The sequence below is a fragment of the Temnothorax longispinosus genome, chromosome 4 (genome assembly GCF_030848805.1).
Source record: "Temnothorax longispinosus isolate EJ_2023e chromosome 4, Tlon_JGU_v1, whole genome shotgun sequence".
Lineage (NCBI taxonomy): Eukaryota > Metazoa > Arthropoda > Insecta > Hymenoptera > Formicidae > Temnothorax > Temnothorax longispinosus.
In genome coordinates, this window is record NC_092361.1 from 3,971,519 (window position 1) to 3,995,850 (window position 24,332).

The 24,332-nt window shown below is 43.5% G+C and overlaps 1 protein-coding gene across 3 annotated transcripts in view; it reads right to left on the reverse strand.

Annotated features, from left to right (window-relative positions):
- The window catches only part of LOC139811266 (uncharacterized), a 57,832-nt gene that overhangs the window by 21,313 nt on the left and 12,187 nt on the right, over positions 1-24,332 (reverse strand). For all 3 annotated transcript variants that reach the window (XM_071775435.1, XM_071775436.1, XM_071775434.1), the window contains one exon: positions 12,093-12,153. In XM_071775435.1, the coding sequence (XP_071631536.1) occupies positions 12,093-12,126 (34 nt within the window). In that variant the 5' untranslated portion in view covers positions 12,127-12,153. The remainder of the gene's footprint in view (positions 1-12,092; positions 12,154-24,332) is intronic.

Sequence of the window (24,332 nt, forward strand, 5' to 3'; positions counted from 1 at the left end):
AAGATAATAGCAGCAGATATAATCCGTTACTCAATAAAGAAGATATTCTGCAAGAAACCTGCTGGAAGTAATTTGCATATTGTAAATTACGGAACTGGATTATTTTTGCGAGAATTCTAGACATTAAGAAAGATACAAATAAAAAAAAAATAAAAAAAACAAGTCTTCCTTCATCGCGTTCTTCCTACTTTTAAGACATTGTCTTCTATAAATAAGAGGTCATTAGCATAATTATGCGTCCGGGCAATCAAGTTGGAATGTTCTTTGGAGCGGCGGCGGGCAGACGATGTCAATCCGGGTCAAACGACATTTATCTAGCGCGAACGGGACGAAACGCGCGCGGAGGGGGAGGACACAGCCCCGAATCCGCACGTGCCACCAACGAGCTCGAGGAAACCACAAGGAAGGCGCTCGGCTCCTTTCCGCTACGCGAGCGAGCGCGCGAATCACGTAACGGCATTACAATGCGGTTACACACCTAGTCATATTTTCGCGTCGCGGGCGGCTCTATATCGCGATTTTGCACAATATATATCTCAACGAGTCGATACGCGGTCGCTCATGGATCTAGATCCGCAAGGATAATTAGCTCGAGCTGCCACAATCTATCTTCCGCCCTCTTACCCGTGCACCTACGTATGTACGTATACACCTCCATCCCTTCCCACCGATTGTGTTTCTCGCTCGCTAGATCACCTCGCGCTAAAGGCGCGACTTCCGGCTCGATATTATTGCGGCGCGAATTATATCGGATTTCTGCGCCCTTTCCTCCGTGCGCGCAATCATCATTAGTTTCCCGGAGTCGTTCGATCCGAGAGAGGGATCAATCAAAACTGACGTGTTTACGGTAAACATTCTCGCCGGCAGGATAAATCGACCGCCGCGGTAATTATTTCGAGAAGGGGGAAAAATCACGGGAGGCTGATAGATCGGGCGGATTGCTCGCGCGGTTCGCGCGTAACGCGCGCTCGCGGTCTTGCGTAAATTGAGACGTAATAATTCGCGATCCGCGCGGCGAGGCGACGACAGGCGCACCGATGTCGAGGGGGAAGGAAGGAAAGAAAAAAGAAAGAAGAAAAAAAGGCGGCATTCCGCCTTCCCGATCGAGTTCGCCGTTCCCGCTCGATCGGGCGCACTCACGTCGCGCGGGAAGCGATATCGCTGCGGAGAAGGGGGGTGACACACGTTGCATTGCACATATCGTCGATTGCGCTCGTGCGAATCCTGCGTAACACTTTCTAGAGCCGACATTACACCCAGCGGTATACCCGGACGTTATAAGACCGCGAGACGTTGGAATAAATAGAACTTCGCGAACGTGTTCGAAATGTCCCCGGTCACTTGCGCTACCGGCGTGACGGCGCGGCGCGGCCGCGGCCGCGGCTCTCGTTCGCGGTGACTCTCCGTCACGCCAATGCGTATTTCCGCTATTTCCAGTTCAATTCGTCGCGAATTAAAGCCGCGCCCGTTTCCAGTTCCTTCAACGAGATCGGTCTTTGACGATCTTCTTACGGGACGTGGCAAGTCGCCGCCGCTTATTCGCGAGGGCGGACGTCGCGTGTCGTTAGCTAAAATCAAAATTGCGTATATTCCTGCATTTCAAGTTGTCTGATCTAATTATTCAAAATAATTAAAAATAATTCATAGATAATAATTGTTTTTAATAATTAGAAAAATTCGACTCATCTTTTATCGTCCGGAAGATTATTCGAAAGGGAACGTGTCTCGGATTGACGTCGAGTTTCGCTCGATTTCCTGCGAAAGCCGGATTTTCGATTTGGATCCTCGATCCGCGAAACGAGGCGAAATCGTAGATCACACGCACACGGCACACGCGGGTGTTTCATGTATAAGCGAGTGTGCGCGAGAACGCGAGAACGAAGTCATTGCTATTCGCGGCCCGCCACGGGAAACGGAAGTCCTCCATTATCCCCCGAGGCATCGGATACGCTCGTATCGCGGCACATTCCGTCTCAAACGAGACGTCGGCGTCGAGCGTAAAAAAATTTTCCCTTCTTCCGGACCTCCGGGCGTCGATCTCGCCGCGCGAAACTGCTCCGGCAAACAGGCTCCGACGCAAAGCGCAAAGCGCGACTGCAGCGTGGAAACTCGTTGAATAAATAGCCGACACGTTGCTGGCTGGTACGCAAATAACACAATAAGTATAATATAAATAACAATATTAATAACTGCGAGAGGCTTCTATGTTCTCGAACTCCGCGCAGCAAAGTCTCCGCCGTCTTATTATTAATCATTTATCAAACTGACCGCCAGGTGAAGTAACGCGAGGAACTAACGTCGCTTCTTTCCCGTTTCGGTCGGCAATATTAATGACGCGCCGCCGGTTTGATTTGTTGCGCTTCTTTCGGCGAAGACAGCGGCGATTTATAATATAGTAACGCGAACTTTTCCGCGCGGTACGCGACGACGATGGAAGGTGGATTCGTATTCGCGCAACCGGAGAAAAAGAGAGAGAGAGAGAAATGAATGAGCCTCGGGGATGCGACTCTCCCCGAGAGAATTCATTCACTCACTCATTCATCCATGACTGGACGACATGTCGCTCCAGGATAAACAATCGCGCGAATATACGTATATATACTCCGTATGCAAATGCGCGCGGCCGCGGCGTCAGCACAGTAGATGATTAATCTTCGTCTTCGTCTTCCAGACGGAGAAAAATCCGGCGATTGCTTGGTGCCTCGCGAGCCGCTGCGCTGCCGCGCTTAATCGCGGAATCTCGAGTGCGCTCGGAAGTCGTTGATCGCGGCGGTAATAAGATTACACGGAGAGCGTCAGGCGTAATTCCGCTCAATGAGAAACGTGCTTATCAGCGAACGTAATGTCGCGGTCGACGTCAACCCGCTCGTATCGGGAGTCGCGTTCGCGAAATTATTTTAAGAATAAACATGTATTTTTCAATTGCCGGATTAATTTGGCTGACGATTTTGTGCGTGCTTGCGTGCGGTATGTCGTTAAATCCAAATAAAATATACGACGGACAAATTAATTCAACGGATCTCAAAATTAATAAACCGATAAAACTGAATTGTATACGAATTAATTAGCGAGCTCGGCGCGGCGGGGTTTCGCGACCGGCTCGCGAAAACCGTCACGCGAATGTCCGCGGCGCGTGTTGCATATGCAACGAGTGGCCCGATATATCGGCACGCGTGAAAGTCGAGCGACGGCTCCTGCCCTCGGTTCCGCTTTAATTGCGAGAAGCTCGTGAAACCAATCGCGTTTCTGGCGAGCTAGCGCGCGCGAGAGAAGCCGGCCGCGACGGTTTATCGCACGGGAGGAAGTGGATTATTACAACGAGACTACACTCACCCGGGCACTCCCTTTCGACGGAATGTCCTTCGCGTCGCGTCTGTCATTGTTTCCCGCGCTGTTTCTTGACCGTTCATTTCCTCGGCCACCGCGAAATCGGTGCGCGCATTGTAAGGGTCCGATCGTTAAGCACGATAGAGAACTGGAATTGGTAATAATGAGAAGAACAAACGAACACGAAGGTTCGTTTTGTATACATATATTATCTTACATTAATTTATTTTGTATATTAAATTTATTATGCATGCAGAAAAATAAATATATTTTATTAAATTGATTTTTATGTATATAAGATACATGTGAAATTATTATCAATCTTCCGCGATTCTCGCCGTTGTTCTGTATTGATAGGATAAATTTTCAGACATTCGCAGAGATAATGTCGTCTTTAATTCTGATTACAATAACATTCATTGAATATAAAAATTTCCTTTTCCTCTCTCTCTCTCTCTTTCTTTCTGTTAGCGCAGTGTTAATCGGTGGGTTCGCAGGGAGCGAAATTTATGGCGAGATGGAATCTATTGGGGAATACAGTGATTTAGCGCCGCGAGCCGCGAAGTGAACTCGCCTTTTACGGCAGCCAGTTCGTTTTACAGGAACGAGAGAGTGCGTCATACGTCGGCGCACACGTGGCGCGGTACACGTGGTAATACACGCAATTTTCATTGTAATCCGTGCATCTTTTCTCTCGCAATTCGCGAACGCGGCGGCGGCGGCGGCGGCGGCGGCGCGGCGACTGCGTTCCACAAAGGAACCCCCCCATTAATCGCTAATGGACGCGCAAATTGTTCTCGGGAAACGGCGTGGAAATGAACGACGCGCCGCAATCAGATGGCGAAATTTTCATGAGATCGCAATAATCGTTGTAATTTTAGTGTCGAATCGATGAAGTTTTCCACGCCACAGCGCGCGGGTTCCATCGACCGTGAGACACAGAGAGACCAAAGAGGACTGTTCCTCTATGAAAAGAGAGGAAAAAGAGAGCGGCCGTGTGGAGGAAGCCACGCACCATTGTCTCCCTTTCGGGCGTTACGCATTAATTAGGATTGTTCGGGCATCGGGCGCGGAAATATTAATTAAGACAGTCTTCCTGCCGAGACCATCGATACGCGGCGGCGTACATTTCGCTCTTAATGACGCAGCGTGTCGCGTGCATAATAAAAATTTGCATAGGATCCTATTGTTCGCGTAAATCTCGCTGATCGCTGGCGGAGCCTCACAGACGATCCACACTCCAAAATCCGAGTAATTGGTTTTGCGTTTAGAGAAAAATTCGAGACAACGAAAAATGCATAAAGCGAGTGACATATATTATAAAAGATCTTTAATTTTTTATGGAGATAAAATATTTTTTTTTAAGAAAAATTTACTTATCAAAATGATATTATATATAGCGTTTCCATCTTTATTCTTATCTTTTTGCTATTTATACAACCAAAGCATCGCCATCAATCAGTACAATTTATGAGAGTTTTCGAGATTTTATAGCACAAAATACAGAATGTGTAAATGTAAAATTTTATTTACAGTGATCGTACTGACGATGAATCACGAAGGATCGTCAAGAGATTTCCAGATCGCACGTAATAACTGATACGAGCGATTGATCGGCGATTAGTCAGACATGCGAAGAAACGTTTCGGAATTCCATCAGTGGTATAAATAATCGCCGCGGGATATTGCGAAGCGGCCGGAATGCAAAAATCACGAATTAATCTCGCGTCCGGTAACGGCCCGCACGCAAGACAAGGACGCGTCAGTCGTAACTTTTCCCGGCTAACGAGAGCCGGTAATGTTATTATTGTTATTACGGCAAAATGGAAAAAAGGAAGAGGAGAAAAAACGGGCCGTGGAAAGGAATCGCGCCTGCAAGTGCATAATGATAAAATGCAATCTCCGAACGGGGGCAACGTCCCTTTCCCTATCGACGCGTTTGTCTCCCTCTCGCTATCGAAAGCCGTAGAACCGGCAACGAACGGATATCCGAACTTTGACGAAACTCTGAAATCGAATTGAATTGGCAAGTTTCAACGATAACGCGTTCCAAGCTTCCTTTCTACGGTTGCAAAATTAAAAGTCTATTGAAATTTATAAAAAAAACTCCATCGTTTGTTTTTTTTTTAAATAGTACGTTGTGGTAATAAATTATATAAGAGAATGAATTCAAAATTTTTTTGATATTGATTGTTTATGTTTCGTTTCTCAATATTTACACAACGCGTTCATATCGCAAAATGCCTGAGGAAAGAAGCAACGATGTAATGCCAAAAATATTTTTCGTGACGGATATAGAGAAACTCTCGCCAAACTTATTATTTCGCAAAGACGGTCTGGGCGTTGCTATCGTAACCTAAGAACGCGTTTTACGGATTGAGTCGATTGACCTACATTTAAGAAAAGAAAGTGCCGGACAAAGGTGTCAGGAAACATTTCGTTTATTCGTACTTACGCCCCGCATTCATTACGTAAGGCTATTATCGCTTTTTGTGAATTATCTCAAGTATGCGCCACGTCAGAGAGTAAGTTTCCTACCATTTACAAAGTTTCCTTACATTTACTTACTCGAAAGGTCAGCGCGAGGAAAGCGAATTTTCGCGATTGACTTTCCTCGTCAGTTTGCGAAAGTTTTCCACGTACGAGGAATGTTTCAACCTCGGGGATTTCGATACTCCGTTTGGCACGATTCTCGATATCCACCGCGATTTCGATAGCGCGACGTAACAATCGGGGTACAAATTACGCGAACGAATTTTTCTTTCTCCTTGAGCGATTCCGTTAGCGCGCCGCGTGATCGAACTTGTTTTTCGCGAAGGTAAATACCGAATCGACCGAAGCGGTAGGTACACGTGCTAGATCGCGACGCGCGTCACTGAACTGCGATTCGTTTCCGCATTCGCGAATTCTGTACATAATGAGCAATGCTTATTAGCATTATATTTAGAAGATATCTTCAATCTGAAAAACTTAATATTTATTTAATGATTTATATTTGCTAATAAATCAAATTTACTTCTTTTAGATAGAAATTGATATTAATTACGAGCAATGTGGCAATTTGAAAAAATACTATATATTCTACACATTATCCAACTGATATTAAAATATGTTTTAGGAAGAAAAATAGATATATTATTAATTCCAGATAGTTATGTTTCTTTGACATAAGACGTCATAAGATATAACCGTATAAAGTAACATAATTATATAATAATAATCACTATTACCGTCAAGCAAGAAATAATAAATAGCGCTATCGGCGGGGTGATGCAGATAACAGAACTAAAAAAGATCCATGTCGCAATAATCTCAGACAGCCCGATTTAAAACTTAAGTAACCGACAGATAAACGTTGTTATACAAATTGCTCGTTGTACAAGACGTTTAATATCCCGCGTTTCAAAAGAGAAATGGAGAACAAGATGGAGCGCTCCGTATTTCAAAAACACTACTGAAATGGCATACTTTTTTTACGAAGAGTGAGTTAACCTAAGGTTAAAAGTTAACTGACGCTTGTGAAACTGGGCCTTTATAGACTTTCATTAGTTTAATTCTCGAGATGTGCTCCTATGATGGACCTCACACTTCTGAATAACATTTTCTACATCACCGAAACAATCTCGAATAAATTTAAATAAATTTAACAAACTCAATGAGACTAATAAAAAAATTCGTGAAATTAATTGTTCAATTTCAGACCGGCGCAGTTTGCGAATTTATTTACGTAGCAGTGCGTAGTCGCATCATACATATCCCAATTAGACGCGCTGAATCGGAAGAATTTAATTACATTTCGCAAATAAACGAGACGGTCCGCGAGCAAATGCGCGGAATGCAGAATTCGCATTTGCTCTCAATCCCCCTTGGTCGCTCTCGGTTCCTTCAATACTTTTCTAGGCCCTGCCCGGGCAGGAACACCGCCGAAAGTGCGTGGCCGGACGATCATCGCGATTATCATGCGCGATGATCGTCCGGCTACGTGAGAGAGTGAAATTAAGATTGTGACTGACTAATGTGCGTCTTACGTGACATCGGGAGAGAGACACGCTTCGAAAGGTCTAACCGCATCCTTGCGCCGGAGTTACGCGGTTACGTAAGGAGAAAAGTGAGACACGCACGTACACACACGCCGAAGGAGAGGAAGAGAGAGAGAGAAAAACGGAGAGAGAAGTGCCGAGGAAATGTGTATCGCGCGATCGAACGGTAACTTTGTATCAACTGTTATCACTCGCCGATTTTTGCACAACTGTTACGCGAGCCCGGCGGCGCGGCGTACATGTCGTTTGAAAAGAAAAGATAGAAAGGCGAAAGACTGGACCGACCGAACGGGAATATAACGCTCGCGTGGCTTTTATCTTCAAAGTAAGCTGATACTGTCGATTTTTCACGTTTACTGCACAGCAGGATAGCTTAATGTCACATGCAAAATTTGCGACCCGATGGTTATGTAACGTATAATTAAATTTCATGATTTACTAGGAATTTTTTTTGCATGTTCAGTGTTTCTCCTACAAATGATAACGGTGGGTTTTGCAAGATTAACGAGACGATTGTGCGAGACAAGAGTCGCAAGACTGAGAAATTACCCGCGAATTCCGTATAATTCATTTCTCACCTGAATACGACGCTAATTCAGGCACAACGAGAGTTCTGTTGGACGTGCATCTGTTCGAAACAAATGTGAATTTTTCCATTTTAATACGCAACGCGGCATCAATCGAACACGAGCGGAGTGAAAGCCAATCGCGGGCATTGTACGCGAAATGAAAAGCGCATTGAAGATCACGCGAAATTACATAAAAGAAATTTATCTTTAGAGCGGCGTCGTCGCCGTCGTGTCGAAGCGACGACGCGCGAACTCATGAGCGCGCGATCACTCCGCGAGACACAGAAGCCTCAAGATTGATTATTTTCTACCTTCACCTTTTACCCAACTTCTACGCAATTGCGTAAGCGAGTAATGTCAATGAGAAACGGCTAGATCTCTCTGAGAAACGCGGGAACGATATCTTTCATTTAAACAGCCTTTCATCGAACAATTGAAGATTTCGGTATATCTTCACTTATCCTCTGATCTTCGTTATCCTTCATGGAGAAAGAATAATACGGTCAAATGTCGAAATGCGAAAACGACGAGAAACGCGAAGGCGACGCTAAATGTTGTGGAGTAAAATGAGATAGTAATAGTAAGTCGCCGAAGCTATATTGAACGCCTGAAGGTATTTCGCCAAATTGACAGCGATGTCAAAGAATAAATACATCCGCCGCGCGACGAATCATGTGGACGCGTGCGAATAGCGATGCAAATACCTCGCGCGCTCGCGTCTGTTTATACTCTCGCGAGTTATTACGTGCTTCGCAGTCGCGGCGACTTTCTTCGCGCGCGCCAACGGATTGCCCGGCATATAGCCGGGCGTTAAACGCAAACGACCGGCGGTGATCATCGATCCGCGTCCCCGACGTCTCTTCCCGGCGACTGTTTGACCCGTTTAATGTTTGAACTCGGTGATCGTAGCCGTGGCTTTTTCACTTCCCGCGGTCTTTCACTATAGTCGTGGGCTGGGAATGCAAAACGGCCTTTGCGAACGAAACGTTCCTCGCACTTTCTTCCCCCCTCGCGTTTTTGCATTATGCAGACAAAATTTATTGCTGAATTCATCGCCACGTAGACTTCGACTCCTCTCTGCTCCCCCCCCCTCCTAATTCTGGCGCTTATGTATAATTTCTTCTTTTATTTATTATGTAAGAATTTTTTTTTCTTTGTCGTCATCTCGCGTTTTCAACTCAACCATTGATCTCGTCGGTACAATATTACGGTTGCAAATATAAAGCGATCCCCTCCCCTTGGTAGCATTTTGGTACTTCCTCAGCGAGAGTTTGCATATCCCAAACGCGCGCGCTGTTCTTATTACATTAGAAATTTCATCTTGGATCAGTTGTTAGCTCGAGATTCACGTGGCGAGCGCAGAAGTGCCGGAAGACACGCGGAAACGCGAGATCAGGCCGTGCAACGTACGTGTACGTGTTAATTAAGGCAGAAACAGACTTCGGATGAAAGTCACGGCTACATAATGACGTGCTTAACTTGCTTTTCTGCGAATCTATCGCGTAACGCAATCAAGTTGCGGTGAACCGCGCGGGAGAAAGTAAACGACTAAAAGCTCCCTTTGCCTAAATTCACTCGGAAAGATTATAAATTCTTGATTAATAATTAATTCTCAGATTGTACAAGTCACAAGTGCAACAAGACATATTTCTTAAGCGAAAAGAGGAGAAATGGACCTGTCGCGAAAGAAGCACCGTTCTTATCCTTTTTATTGGCAGCTGTTCGGGATCGAGATTGATTTATTGGCAAAACTTGCTTGACGCCGTGTACCTGGGAACGTCCTTGACGACCGGAAGCTCGTAAACCGTCGAGGATGAATATCCCGCGGGCGGGCCGCGATAAAACGCGCAAACGAGTCGATGATGCGCTCGCGGGCTCGTCCCACGTGTCGCGACCGCGATGCATACATACGTTCGCCGCGCGGATATCCCACGGGGCCGCATTCCGTCCGTCGTCGCCGGGGTTTCAATAGACGGTACTCTTTATGCGGAACGTGTAGAATCCGCAGATATATCACCCCGTGCCACGCGGTGCGTCATCCATGCATGCCGCGCGCGGTCCGGGCCTCGATTATTACACGACCCCGTATTCGCGTCCCATATCTAGCGCGAAGCGTGGGCGTTCGATTGCACCTTTTATTTGTCTAGCGTCGGAGAACCGTTGCATGCAATCTGATTACAGTCTCGAGAGGCTAAGCGTTCGTGTCCGACGTCGGCTCGGTGATAAATTTGACGACGCACCCAGCAAAAATCGATAAGACTCTTCCTCGCCGGTGGAGAGATTATGTGGGTTAACGAATTACGCGAAGGAATTTCATGTCATTCGTGAAGCAGGAAGAAAAATCTTCTTCAAAAGCAATCTCGTTTCTGTGTGCGAAGGCAACAATATAGATAAGAGGCTCAAGATAATACTCAGTAATATACAAGCCTAAGACAATAAATCGCCAAGAAGAAGTTGCGTAAATTATCGCAAATTCAAAACACGCTTTATTCTCCCCGCGCTTTCTTGAATTCTATCAATTGCTTGCGAAACGTTTTTGCTGCAACCGCGTGCCCATCATCCGGCCACCCCGCGTATAAATGCGCGCCGTGAGAGAACTTGGGATTTACATTTTATACCTCGCAGATATCGCGCGCAGCTGGTGGTCTAACGAGATGCTTACGCGCGATTTGCACAGAATGCCCGTATCATCCTTTCGTTTCTCCGATTCCCGATTCCATCCGATTATCGCCGGCGTCGGCACCCTTCCACGTCGTCCTCTCGCGAATTTACGCTCTACGGGCCGTTACTCTCCCGCACTAACAGCGTATGTGCCACTCGCGGTCCTTGGAAATTATTTTCATCCTTCAAGGGCCGCCGTAAACCGGCGTCCGGTGTCATACGAACGTGAGAATATATGACTGAACTTTTATCTTGTTCTTCGTGAACTTCGCCAATGTGTGCTAAAACATCAGGGATCGTGCGATTTGAATATTTCTCAAGTTTCATGCGCGTTCTCCAATTTCCTTGACTGAAAATATATTTCCACAATTATATTTTCTTTTCTTTCTTGAGATGAAATATATTTTCTCTTTATTCTCTCTCCTCTCTTGCGAACAAACTTCTCTTCTATTAATTTATCGGGCATATCTGTCTTATAATATTTTAAATTTGTGTCGTAGAATAAATAAATTGACATTTTCAATCATCGCGCGGCGGGGGATCTTACGCTTAATAACAATTTTTGTGAATTTTTATACATTCTGTTTTTGAATAATTTATTTATTCTATGTTACATACATATATCGGTCATTATTTATTAGGATTTATATCCGTGTCCTTTTCCCGATGTCAATCCCTAACGCTGATTGCGTGAGACGATTCATTCGCAATTCTCGCGACGTGTCGTGGCTGCTCGCTCGCTCGCGCGATTCATTTGCGATTCTTGAATCGTACCCGATCGCCACGCGCGTGTTTACATCCACGTATAGGAAACACCTTGGTCTCGGCACGAAAACCCAGTTAGCGGACGAGCCGAGCCGAGCCGAGCCGGGCGTCTCTCGAGGACATCCTCGAGATCGCCTCGCGCGCACGCGAGTCAACCCGCGCTTAATCCTCGGAAACGCTCAAGGGGGAATTAATCGTTATTGTGGAACACCGAGTTTTATGCATCCTGCCGCGGAGGATGACGCGAGAAAAAGTGTCGTCTGCATACGAACACACGGGGTGTGAGTCACGGAACTGGGGAGAGCCGCGTCTCTCCCGCGAATTAAAGAATTAATGAGAGATGATTTAATTTAATTTCCTTTCCTAAACGGAATTATTATATCTCGTCGTACGATTACTTCTCATATTCCATAAGATTTGGAGAAATATTTTATGGGGTCTTCGAATCCCATTCATCTTCTTTTCCTTCACTCGTAGATTAAAGTACGTATATGTGGATTATAATTTAATTTACATATGTATATATTATTTATATTTATATTTAAATAATAATGTATATACATATATATAAATTAAATGATAAATGAGGTTTGTGCTCTATACATATACCTTGACATATACTTACATTTTTCTATTTTTAAATTGAGGACGCTCTTTACAATTTGCACATATGTCGTCAATTATACTTTGCCTGTCACTACCAAAATGATCGAAACATCGCGAAACTTACCCTGCAGCAAAAATCCATGCAGCGCGAGGTTCATGGCTACAATATGATTGATTTCTTCAGCCTGAAAAAAAAATACATTGCTATCGTCAGACAACGGTTACAAAATAAAATAAATATTCAATTTCGTAATACATTACTAGTCATTATAATTATGTATATACATTTTCATCGAATTTATTTAAACGTAAGCATTAAATTCTGCGGAAATCGCTGCATATCTTTAATAGACCCGCGTAACACGTAATAAAATTGTCTCACAAATGGAGAAAGCGTTACGTATATCGAGTACAACGTCGGAAACACGACGTCAACGTCAAAACGCTAATGTTATTCTAACAATTTGCTCTTGGAGGATAATAACGTAATAACTAGCCGCGCTAATTGCTACTAAATCGCCCGGAGGCGTAAAGGAATTAACCGAGGCAAATAAACTCGTCCCGCCGCGGTCCGCCGGGCTTTTGTGTGTTCTTGCGGACGGTCAGTAGCTTCAAAGGACGTGTGACATCTCTATCGTCAGTGTCAATATTTGTCTGGAAGCCTCGGCACGGAGAAGAGGAACAAACGCTCGTCTAATACCGCGGGTGCCGCATTCAGCGCCATGTCGATCTATCGGGCGCCCCCGAGCAGCTAGCAGCTAGCTAATTGCCTGTCTACTAATTAAGCGTAACTTAGGCAACTCCTCGAGCGAAAGTCCTTGGTGGAACAGTCAAGAACGCAATTTAAAGAGCGATTCTGCCACGTTCTACCCAGCGTTCTGCGACTTCATAATCTCTCATCGCGCTCAGACAAGAATTTCTTGTCACGCTTTACCACTTTTCCTTTTTTTCGTTTTACAATACTTCACGGACGTTTATTTTTCTGCAAACTTCAATTAATGATTCATTATTAATGTTAAGAAGAAAATTGTTACATGTATCGCATATGACATATTTCAATTTTTCACACATCGAGTGGATTTTTGATAGATTCCTCCTGTGTGTGTTTAATTTTTATTGTGTTTAATTTTTATCGTTATTTAATACTTGAAAATAAAAAACATAACGACTGTTTAAAATATTTAAGATAACTTCGTTAGAAACCGTGCATTTGTGTGCATTCTTATTTATTTTGTTCTGATGTCATTATCAAACCTACATGGCTGCGGCGCCGCATGTACCGATTTCGTACGTGTGAAAAATGATAAACAAGATCGCATGTGCATACATGGGCAGAGGAAGGGGGGGGATGTTCGAAAGTCCATCGGGAACAATGACCGGGCCGCGTTGCAAGTGAAAATGATTCAGGTCGCGCAAGTTAACGTTATAACGGCGTGTCCATCGACGAGGGAACGGCCGATGGGTTTCACGGCCCGTATTATTACTGAACGCGATAATTGCACGGTCAGGAAAATGTGTCGCGTCTGAAAAAATGAGAGAAAATTAATGTAAATCTCGCTTTGGGGTGAACGGAGAAGATTTTGTTCAATAATTCTCCTGGGTATTTTCGATCCTCTCGGTATTCCGAAATTCTTAGGCGCGATTACATTTGTTTTTATTGTGCAATGTAACTTTCTCTTTGTTTCTCGCGATTCTTTACTTCTAGACTACTGGCAAAAGTTACTTTCATCGAGATTGTTATACTTTGACACGTTGACTCAGAAGCAATGTTAATTATCGCGATCTTTCAAATATGATTTATTATCATAACGGCCGAGAAGAATATTTATTTAACTTCATATTTCATATTTTTCACTATTTCCATCATAATTGTTATTTTCTCTTTTATATAAAAACAACATACGGAAAAAATAATATCTCTTGGATTTGAAACAATAGTGCGACGTCGGAATTAATTTACAAGTAACATGCAATATTTTTCGATTCCGTAATTATCTTCTTTTTTGTGCGAAATCAAGCCTGATCAAAGTGCGTAAAAATTATCACGTTACGCGTCCGAGAATATGAGAAGCTGAAACAGCCGGGGAACTGTCTGGATAGGAAATTGGTCATTTGCAAAACGAGCGCGCGATATTTGGCAATCCCGTACATACAACTCGAATAGCATCAAGGTCGCAGGTTGCACAAGTGCACAGCTGCGGCGGCGGCGGCTTGCGCGCGCTTTATTGCGATGTAAAAGCGGCGCGACGTTTATCGGATCTCGATTTATCATAACGAATCGTGGCTCGGCGGTCGTACGGATAAATGACGCCGATAACACGCGCGGTCCCGCGATCGGGCGCGTTTCTTCGGGTACGTTTATATGGCAGTTATGAATGATCAGAGCGATTCAATCATTCTCCCGAGAGCCTGCTTTCCAACGCGCGGGGGCGTATATGCATACATCGCGCGCGGTTTGTCAGTCCCATCGGCCGAGCTCGAGATAGTCATTCCGCCGGGTAAAAAAGGCAAGATGGATATCTCCACCACGTGTACGTACGATCGTTAAGCCGAGAAAAATCACGCGAGGCGATATATCGACGGCTCTTTAACCCGGCCCGATGCACGGTGCGGTGGTTGCGCCCGTCTTACTGGGATGTATTGTAAATCAATGTAACGATCGCCGGGGGAAGGATGGAGGATTATTGTTAAACGTTCGCCGATTGACGATTTTCGAAGATATTTACAGTTTTCCTGCCGGCGTGAATAACAACCCTTTTATTACGCCTAAATTTAGACCGGTATGCAGTTAATCGCATCTTCCCCTTTATCGCGCGTCTAAAAAACGCGCGGTAAGTACAAGCGCGTTCCTCCTTCGTCATCTCGTATTATTTCCAATAACGGAAATCACAGCGATATTCATGTGTAAACGTATTGCTCGTAAATGGTATTTTTTATTTTCGCGGGATGTATATTCTTTTTCGATATGCGTGCTGTTTACGTGTGCGCGCGATTTGCAAGACGTCTCCGCCCGTTTCGGCGCACTTTCCTCGCGTCTCTTGTGGACGGCGCTCCTGAAAGACGATTTTCACCTTACGTAAAACCGGCACATCGGCCCGGCCGTGGCTCGTTTCCACGGTGAACGACTTTCCCCCCTTCGGTCTCGTACACGCACGATGCGTTTTATCGAAGACGCAGAGCGGCCGCACCCTCGGGCGTGCCGGATTTCGCGGCCGATTCACGACCGATCGATTTCCATTTTCGCATTGCTCGCAAAGAAATATAATTGTAGGGTCGTAAATATTGTTACAAATTGATCTCTATACTTGAAGTGTATACATGGTGGCATCTGAACGTTTAAAGATCGCGATTGTCATAAAATAAAATGCATATAAAATAAAATAAAATAGCGTTCCTGTTTTTAACCTTCTCACTGTTATTTATATAGCAGTTATTTATTTCATTTCTTCGTACTTTATCATGATAACAGCGGTCATTGCAATTTTTCCAGACGTCACTACGTATACTCCATCATGTTTATCTTAAGATTTTGAGATCACCAGTTAAGTGAAATAGCTTCACTGATGATAGGTGAAATAGTTTCACTGCTCTGAAGGCAAGCGACTTCGGTGTTAGTTGAATGCCGAGAAACCAGGAAGCCGGCTGTTTTCTCGTTTCTAATTAATAGTTCTCGACCCGTCGGCTCTAATTTTACGCGGAGGAAAGCGAATTCGAAATCGTTCGGAGACGCGACGGCGACGTCGCGTTCCGCATACATTAACGTCGCGGATTCCACCTTTCTTTCCGAAAGTAGGAAATTCAAGGTCGTACGTTTGAGCGCTAAACCGTTTCTCACCGATGTGAAATAAAATCGATTTTTTAATTTCTGACAAAAATCATGGAAACGTCTTATACGAGGAAACGAATGCGCGCGAGGAGAAATCGCGGAAAACAGTGATAATAATTTATGTACAATAATGCAATTATCCCTCGTGGCATTTGTATGATTGATTCGCGTTAGTCGTACACTCTCTCGTTCATTCATGCACCGTTATCTCCGAGAGATTTTACGTTCCCGCACGATCCGCCTGTCCGGATATTGAAAAACGAAACCGCTCGGATGCCACAGGATCGGAATAAATTATATCTCACCGATTTCTCGGCGTGGCGAGGCGTTCGTAGTAATATCGAGCTCTGACGATACGCCTGTGTATGTGTGTGGAGTCATTCAAGCGATACTTTCTTTTTAATCTCTAATTACTAGATAGCACATAGTAAACACGCGTCGCTTCTTTAGAGTCGAATCTGGCAAACTTTCTAGGCTGAGAGAGATATTGATTTCACCGATACGTTATCTATATATTTATGACGAGCGAATTTTTGCACCGTGGATTTATCTTTCTCATTTTGCACGTTCTAATAATTTGAGTATATATGTGTTATAAAAATGTAATGGCACTCTCTAATCTCTAAAGATATGTTAATCACCATAAGATTATCAATAATTGATGATCGTGATTATTAATCACTATCGTATTAACTATCATTTCGAATATAGTGTAGGTTTAATATCTACAAGAGAAGTCGTTTATTAGTCGTTTCTATCGAGATAAACTAAGGAAGTAACTAAAATGCAAGAGTCGAAAACATCCTGTTAGAAAATTTTAACAGACTTAATTAAACATAAGATTGTAAATTCAAATACATGTTAATACTATTATATATACAATTTTTATCATTTAAGGCCTAATAAGGCGAAAAGAATATTATAGGTCTTTAAATGTCTTATAAATATCGAAAAATTGTTATAATGGTTCTACATATCTTGTAGTAGAAGTGTGAAATACGCGATACGCTTCGTAAATTTCTTCTATAAAGAATTCGTATGTTAATTCACGTCCTAATCGACGAGGCGATTGTCGTAAATCGATGGATCCTTCCATCACGCGTCATCTCCATTATTACGTTACGATAGGGCTTGGAGCATCCTCATTATCCAGCTTCGATTGCAAAGTCGGCGCGCGAGTTGGCCGAACAATATCTCGACAACGAAGATCGAAACTCGAACGATAATGACGATAATTCTGATGGGATTACATAAACGCAGCGCCGCGAAACAATGTCCATACTCTCTTTCGCGATTCCTGCACCGTAGGATTTATTCTGGCCGTGACAGCTCGGAATTAAGACGGAGCTGGACGGCGCGGCGCGTTCGTGCGCGAGCCGAATGAGAGAGCGAGAGAGGATGCCTCGTGAGCGCATCCTGAACTTTCTAAACCGATCCGCGCGGCGAATCCCCGGCGCGGCGCGGCGCGGCAATCCGATCGCGCGGCTTTATTCCCTTTCATGGCGAGTCACGAGCTGCCACATTTCTTTCCTCTCGTGAAGCCCCACGTATCGAAATAACTCGTGCGACGTCGATTCTTCGGCGAGAAAATGCGGAAAACGTCTCAAGTCGCGCACCGTAAACGCGAACTTTCGGAATCAGGTCGACGCAGAGGCTCGAATTTATAGGAGTAAAGATCTGTGTGCAATGGCGCGGAAGAATCGAGGCTGTACATGAAAACGTATAGAATCTAAGAAAGATTTATTAAGAAAATTTAAAGATTTTTTTCAAAGATTTAAGAAAGGGTTAAAAAACCGGAAGATCTGTAAATATTCGGGCTTTTACAGAATGAATAAAAATCTATACATAATAATCAAGGCGTAATCGAACGTCAGAGATTCGTAAAAGCAGTGCACTGTAAAATACACAAAAATATTTTCGTGATTAGATTTTCGTCAAATATTTTAATCTCCAGTGTTTTAATCTGCCGGGCTCGTAATCGACTATATATTTTTATAAAATAGGAATTTATTGATCTAAACACATTCGAATTAACGTGTTCCGGAACACGACGCTCCGATGAAAATGATTACATTGTCTTCTAGCGGTTCGCTCGGGCGATTACGCATCTCGACGTTACGTGGGATCGATCTCCAATTACGTTTCAGTTTCCGCGTTTCAGATAGACCGGAAATTGATCGGTTCGCGTGTACCAGATCGTCCGGTGCCGACGATCTGGATCTCTGGTTCACCCCTTTTCTGCAACAGCAGGAAGTTACGAATATCCTACGAGGTAATTGAGATCCAAAGCTCGATCTAATTTCTTTAAGAAACCGTGTGCGAACAATGTTTAAAAGCAATTCTCCCCGATACGAAGTATCGGCATTCAGCTTGAACAGGTTTTCGTATTTTTACATTTTACGCAGAATATGTAAGATACTTAAAACCGAACGATATAAATTAATTGCGTGTTGACGTCTAAATTGTTAAGTTACGTGTTATGGAGCACTTAACTGGACTCATTAAAATAATAATTCGATCAAATTTTTTCCATTATTAAAAAATGGACTACGTACATTCCTTCACTCATTTATTTCGGGATTAATTCATTGTTTATTCCCACGTTAATTCAACTGTTGTGGTAATTATATGAACACAACCGATCGCCGAAACTGTGGTAGGTACATCGTCGACGGAGTACTCGCCACGCGCGTCTTCCGCCTCCGCGCATTAATACAGAGAACTTTCCTACCGATCTCCTTACGTAAAGACCCAATTATCCGGACGATCAGCTCGTCAGTGTGGTGGAATAAATGAGCGGCGGCGCGTTGTGTAGACCGTGCGATTATCGATAAATCACGTGCGGCAAAAAAAACGCGGTGAGATCGATACACGACGAAACGGGAATATAATATTTTCGACTTCGGCGAAAACCGCGACTTCCTTTTTCGCAAATACCTGCCCGGTGCTTTGATGTGTCAACGACCGACGTTTAACGGGGTAGGTACGCAACCGTGCCGACGCAACCCAAGACTCCCGCACGCGAGGCTCGTGATCTGCCCGTAGATCCATAAATCAATCTTGGCTCGCGAACGAGATTGCGGACGGATGTATCTGTGGAAATCGCCGAAGACTCAATCACCGTTCTTAATTCGCGCGCTACTCGCGAGAAATACGTTCACTCGCGAGGATTGCTGACTTTATCTTCATACATTTTTCTACGAAAATATTCATTAATAGTTTTTGAATCAGGAAGTCGTAATTAGTGGTCTTTGCATTAGAGATGCAAATGGATAACAAAATTACCGACTATGTTCGCAGCAATTTATAATCCAGTTTAATAACTACCGTGTACTATCCGATCCAGAATTGTTATTTCTTTTGATATTATAATGTTTATTTAAATATGAGCCTCTTCTGATACTTAAACTACAATTTCTAGTACATATATCCAAAAGAGATTGATTTAAATGGTTAGAGTATCAAAACATTCATATTTAAATATCATTATAATAAAAAGCAGAAAAATTTTGAATCGGATAGTATACGGTAATTATATTATTAAACCAGATTATAAGCTGCTGTGTAAACGTAGTCATTGTTCCTTAATAGGCTTTATTTTCACAGGATTGGATTTCCTGTTTTTCTATAGGAAAATAGATAACGTTAAAAAGAGAAGCGAATGATTCGCACAAAATGATGACCTTCCTCAACATTTCTGGTGATATTTTACAGTGATGACAGAACAATCTGTACATTTTTAAGATTTAAATTTTGTGTCACGATTATCTTTTTTAACTTAAAATGACGATTTATTTTCCTCGTTATCGCGCGAACATCAGCGTGACAATCTCGCGGAGAAAATTTCAAGTATCGTGGCGCCACGCGAAGGATCGTTCGCATTTCACGGTTGGCCGCGGATCGGATCGGTTCGGTTCTCCGGCGCTATGCCGCAGTGGAACACCAGGTCAATGTATCGACGTGCAGCGATATACCGCGGCGCGCGTTATACATTACACGTAAGCCCGGGCAGCGGACATTCTCTCTAAACGTTCACCGTCCGCTTAACCGATTGTATTTTGCTCTTTTTGCGGGTTTTGCGCGGCCGTAACGAGCCGCGTCAATCGCCCGCTGAATGAATCGCTCATGTTGAAACGTTCCCGCGCGGCTTTTGAGGCAAAAGGATCTTTACGCGGCACAATGCGGCGGTAAACGGCGTGACATCCCTCCCCTCCTCCCCCGGCGGTGGTGCGAAACGCATCTTAATACATCTCGAGGCGCGATAGCCTCGGGACCGGCCGATTGCGAAAGACGTCTCAATCGTTCCGAGACCGCACACTCATGAACAAGCCGCAGAAAATGTCGAAAGGTCGTCTAATGGGCCTTTAATTGACAAGGTGACAGCCGATTAAAATGTATGTACAACGATCTCGTAAAGCTGTAATCTCGTTGGCTTGCCTCAACATTTTTACCTGGGATTTATTCGTCCCATCATTCATGTGGTACAAAAAAACAATTAATCAAAAAAATTTTAACGTGATTGCGTTTAATTTGATATACGTAAATTGCATTTTGCAAAATAAAATTATTTCGAAGAAAGGAAGGAAAGAAATGCTGTCAAATCAGGATAGGCGCAAACATATACATATACTAACAATGAGAAATGTACTTCGCATTGATATCTGGACGCTATCGTAATTCACACCGCTACTTGAAACCAGGAATGTTAGCAATCTCATTCTGCGGCTAGTCAGCGGAAGGTCAGTTTCGATATGAAATACACGTCTCTCTGTCTGTCTGTCTCAGCTTCTAAAACCGCAAAAGAGAAGGAGGGATATCTGCCCTACTGCGCCGCCAAATCAAGTGCGGCAGTGGTTATCGTGGTCCACCGTAATATTTTCAACAATTTTTGTGATAAAAGAGTAAATGATCCGTGTCAATGCAATATCGAGAATTATTATTTAATGATTTATTATTCTTTAGAATTATGCGTCGATTAAATATCTCTGCCTCGAGTGACATAAGTTCATATGGCCGCCACGCGACCGCTATTTCGCTCTCACAATTTCTGCAGAATTTCAAACAGATAAAGACGGTGACGAGCGACCTTCGCGTCCCGCAGAATGTAAACGCCCTTCGACCGAACCGTGGTTCGCGATTCCGGCGAAAGGGTTGCCGTCGCCGCGGGTTCTCGCCCCACAAGTTCTTTTATTACGTCATTACGCCTACACCGCGCGTCGAGTCATGCAAGCCGCGCGCAAGCGACTGGCGCGTGCATATTAATTTACATTTTTCTTTTTCTTCTTTTTCTTTTCTTCGCGCGCCGGACGCGCTTGAAACGCCGCGCTCGCCGGGCCTATCGTAGCCGGACTCCCTCGCCGCATTAACCCGATTATATCATTGAGAAATCGGTGGCGGAACGAACTCATAATGAGAGCACGCGCGGACCCCCCTCGTGGAAATATTCGCGGTAATAGCCGCCTCGCGGTGTAATCTGTCGGCGGGCTATAAACAACGTGGGATGAACAAAGTAGAACGGATGAAGACGTCGCATTATGTAAATTCACTAACGACAGTAATTACATTGGCGGCAATAATACGGCAATAAAAGGACGGACTTGCCTTTTGTGACGAATCGACGCTAATGTGTGGCTAAATAATCGCCGAAGGGGATTCAATTGAAAGAAAAGAAGTCTTAAGTCGACGGTAAGGATTTCATAAATCTTCGTCGTCTTTCAGTAGCGTCTAATATGTGTCGTCCGGATAATTGAGCTGTCGTTCCTATAATGAAGCAACGGGGCTATTATAACAAAGCCCCGTAATAGCAGCATTTTGACTTTCATCCTTTCTGTTTACATCCCGTGATTATTAAAGTTAATCGGATCCACCTGGCCTCTCATCGACGTCGTTTGGCATCGGCGAAAACGGCCGGGCATTAATCCGATAATCCGAAAGTCATCCCACGCAGGTCGCGATCGGCCGTGATTCGTGAAAGTGAAAAAAAAAAAGAGTATGTCAGCCCGGTCGTTTCGCCTAACCGCGCGTCGCTACCTCGTTATCCTCATTATGCTATCCCTTGCGATTTTTATCATCGTCGCAAATCGCCAACGTAAAAGAGATTTCACGAGCACCGGATGTTTAGCGACCGTTAAATTGAAGTTGACCGCTTGTTAATTTGTATTAATTTCTTTTGCTAATTTTAAAGCGAAGATCATTTTCATTTTACCTCCCTCTCATTCGTAGTAAAAATTTATCTATTAAAATCTATATTTTGCACAAGTATATCACCTTGCTACGTATATAATAATTGTTATATATATATTCGTATTAACATTAGATATTTATACTAAAAATTTAGGTGAAACAGCTAAAAGAATTTTTTTAAACGGCTTGAGAAAATTTTAACAAGGTAAAGTACACAAAGAAATATATAGGTACAGCGTAGCGCATTATATTTAAGGAGTGGACGTGACACAATGGATGAAGCTCGCGCCAACAAGAAAAGCTAAACGCACGAAGAAAGTGTGGACATGTTTAACGTAGCTGTCTCCAGCATCAACAGTCCATTTACGTCTATCAGATTCGATCACGTCGATCGATCACGCGGAACAAGAGGCCTTTCGAAATTCAGCGAGAACGTCCAATGCGGGGGATACGCGTCGAGGAATTCAGCACAATTAGCCCTCAAGGGACGCATTCCTTGATCCTTTATCTATTTCTCTAAATCAGTTGATTGGATTAAAGATCCAATCGCGAGATATTTACAGAAATCAATCTTGTCGTAATTTAATAGTGTGAATGTCTTGATATTGAATAACAAGTTTTTTTAATTTTTAAGCTAGCGATATTGCATATTACACTTCGGAATCTTTATTCGTTAACTATATCAGATATTAAAATTATCAAATATATTTCGTAAAATTACTCCCCCCCCCCATGCGCAGTAATAACAATAAAAGAGTCATGGAACAATTGTGCGACGTAATGCGTAAGTCCTGGCAATACGGTGCCACATGCGAATAGTGTGATAAGGCAGATAGAGTGACACTGGCGACTTGGAAGGAAAATTGGAGCAAACGCCTATTCGCGCGATTTACGTTCCTTCCGTAACACGACACTCGGGAAAGGTTTAACAATGCATTTCGCGCGTGGGTCGTGTCGTAAAGGCGCTCTTGCGTAATGCGGTATCGATTATCATTAGAGAGTTATCGATTGTGAGCGACAGAGAAACAGGGATCAAGAAAGAGAGGCGGAGGAAGAAAGAAAAAAGAAAGCGCAAGGAACAGTTGAGTTTTTAAGATGGGAGAGACTGTCGTTGAATCTTTAAAAAGAGATCGACCGCGAGGAAAGATCTTTTTTCATTTTTGTACTAATTATAAGTGCAATCGTTTTTCAATTCTATAATACATTCATGCGCTGTCTTCTTTCAGTAGCTATTGTTGCAAGAGAGTTAATTGAAGTGAATAGTGTCAAATGTGAAAAAGATTGAAATTAAGAACTTGAACGATACGTAAAGTTCCGGCGTGGATAGTTTAATACGGAATTTTCGCGTGATGCGTTAAACGCGGCTTTTTATTGCGAGGTTGATCAACGCAAAATGCATTTCGCGTGCAAAATTGTGAAATTGACTCGGTATTACCGTCGTTTTCCTGTTACATCTTGAGATCGGATCTCATCGGACGACAAGAGCAAGTTGGACATATACGACATATTAAGAAATCGGATTCGCGATTACCGCCTCGTACCGTCGCTCCGATCCGACATGAGCGCATTTTAGGCGCATGTTGCGTAAACTAAACTTCGCACAAAAATGCATCCACTGAAGTCTCGATCGATGTATTATCCTTGGACGGTGATCGTCCGATTTTATACTTAAGATCGTTTTAAATTCGGTCTCAGATGGTCTTAAGATTACATCCATCCAATATGAAATGATCATACAGCGTCTCGAGACGATCGTACTCCTTCATTCCTGTTCTTCATTTCTTAAGAAAAAAAGAAAAATCTGAGACGAGACAAAATTGAAAATTAGAAATTCAGAATCACGTATTTTTTTTTACTTTCGCAAAAGGCGAATTTATTTTGTAATATAAATTATATATTTATATATTTACTATTTCTTGATCTTTTATATATTTTCTCGCGTCACTAAAAAAAAGATTGGAAGTTAATCGGCTACTACGGTCAAAGGGTCAAATATCTCATTGGAAATAGAGCGAATTAAAATATCGGCCGGACAAGTAGATATAACCGGAGGTGGTCAGCCGCCGCCGCGCCGTATGCGAGTCGCCAATAAAATAAGCATAATCGCCGAGCGGCGATAGTTGAAACGCGACTGGCCGGCTTTCCTTTTCGATATGCGGTCTTTTAATAGACGCGATAGAATTTCTCAAAAATGTTTATGCTAATTACGTACGCGTGAATTGAATTACGCTCCTTTTTCTGGGGAGCTAATGGCGAAAAATTGTTATCTAAATCGCCGCTCGCCAACTCTACCAAGGTGCAAATGTGCCGCTTTGTCTCGCTGAGTGTCAGAATGGGATGGAAACTCATGAATGG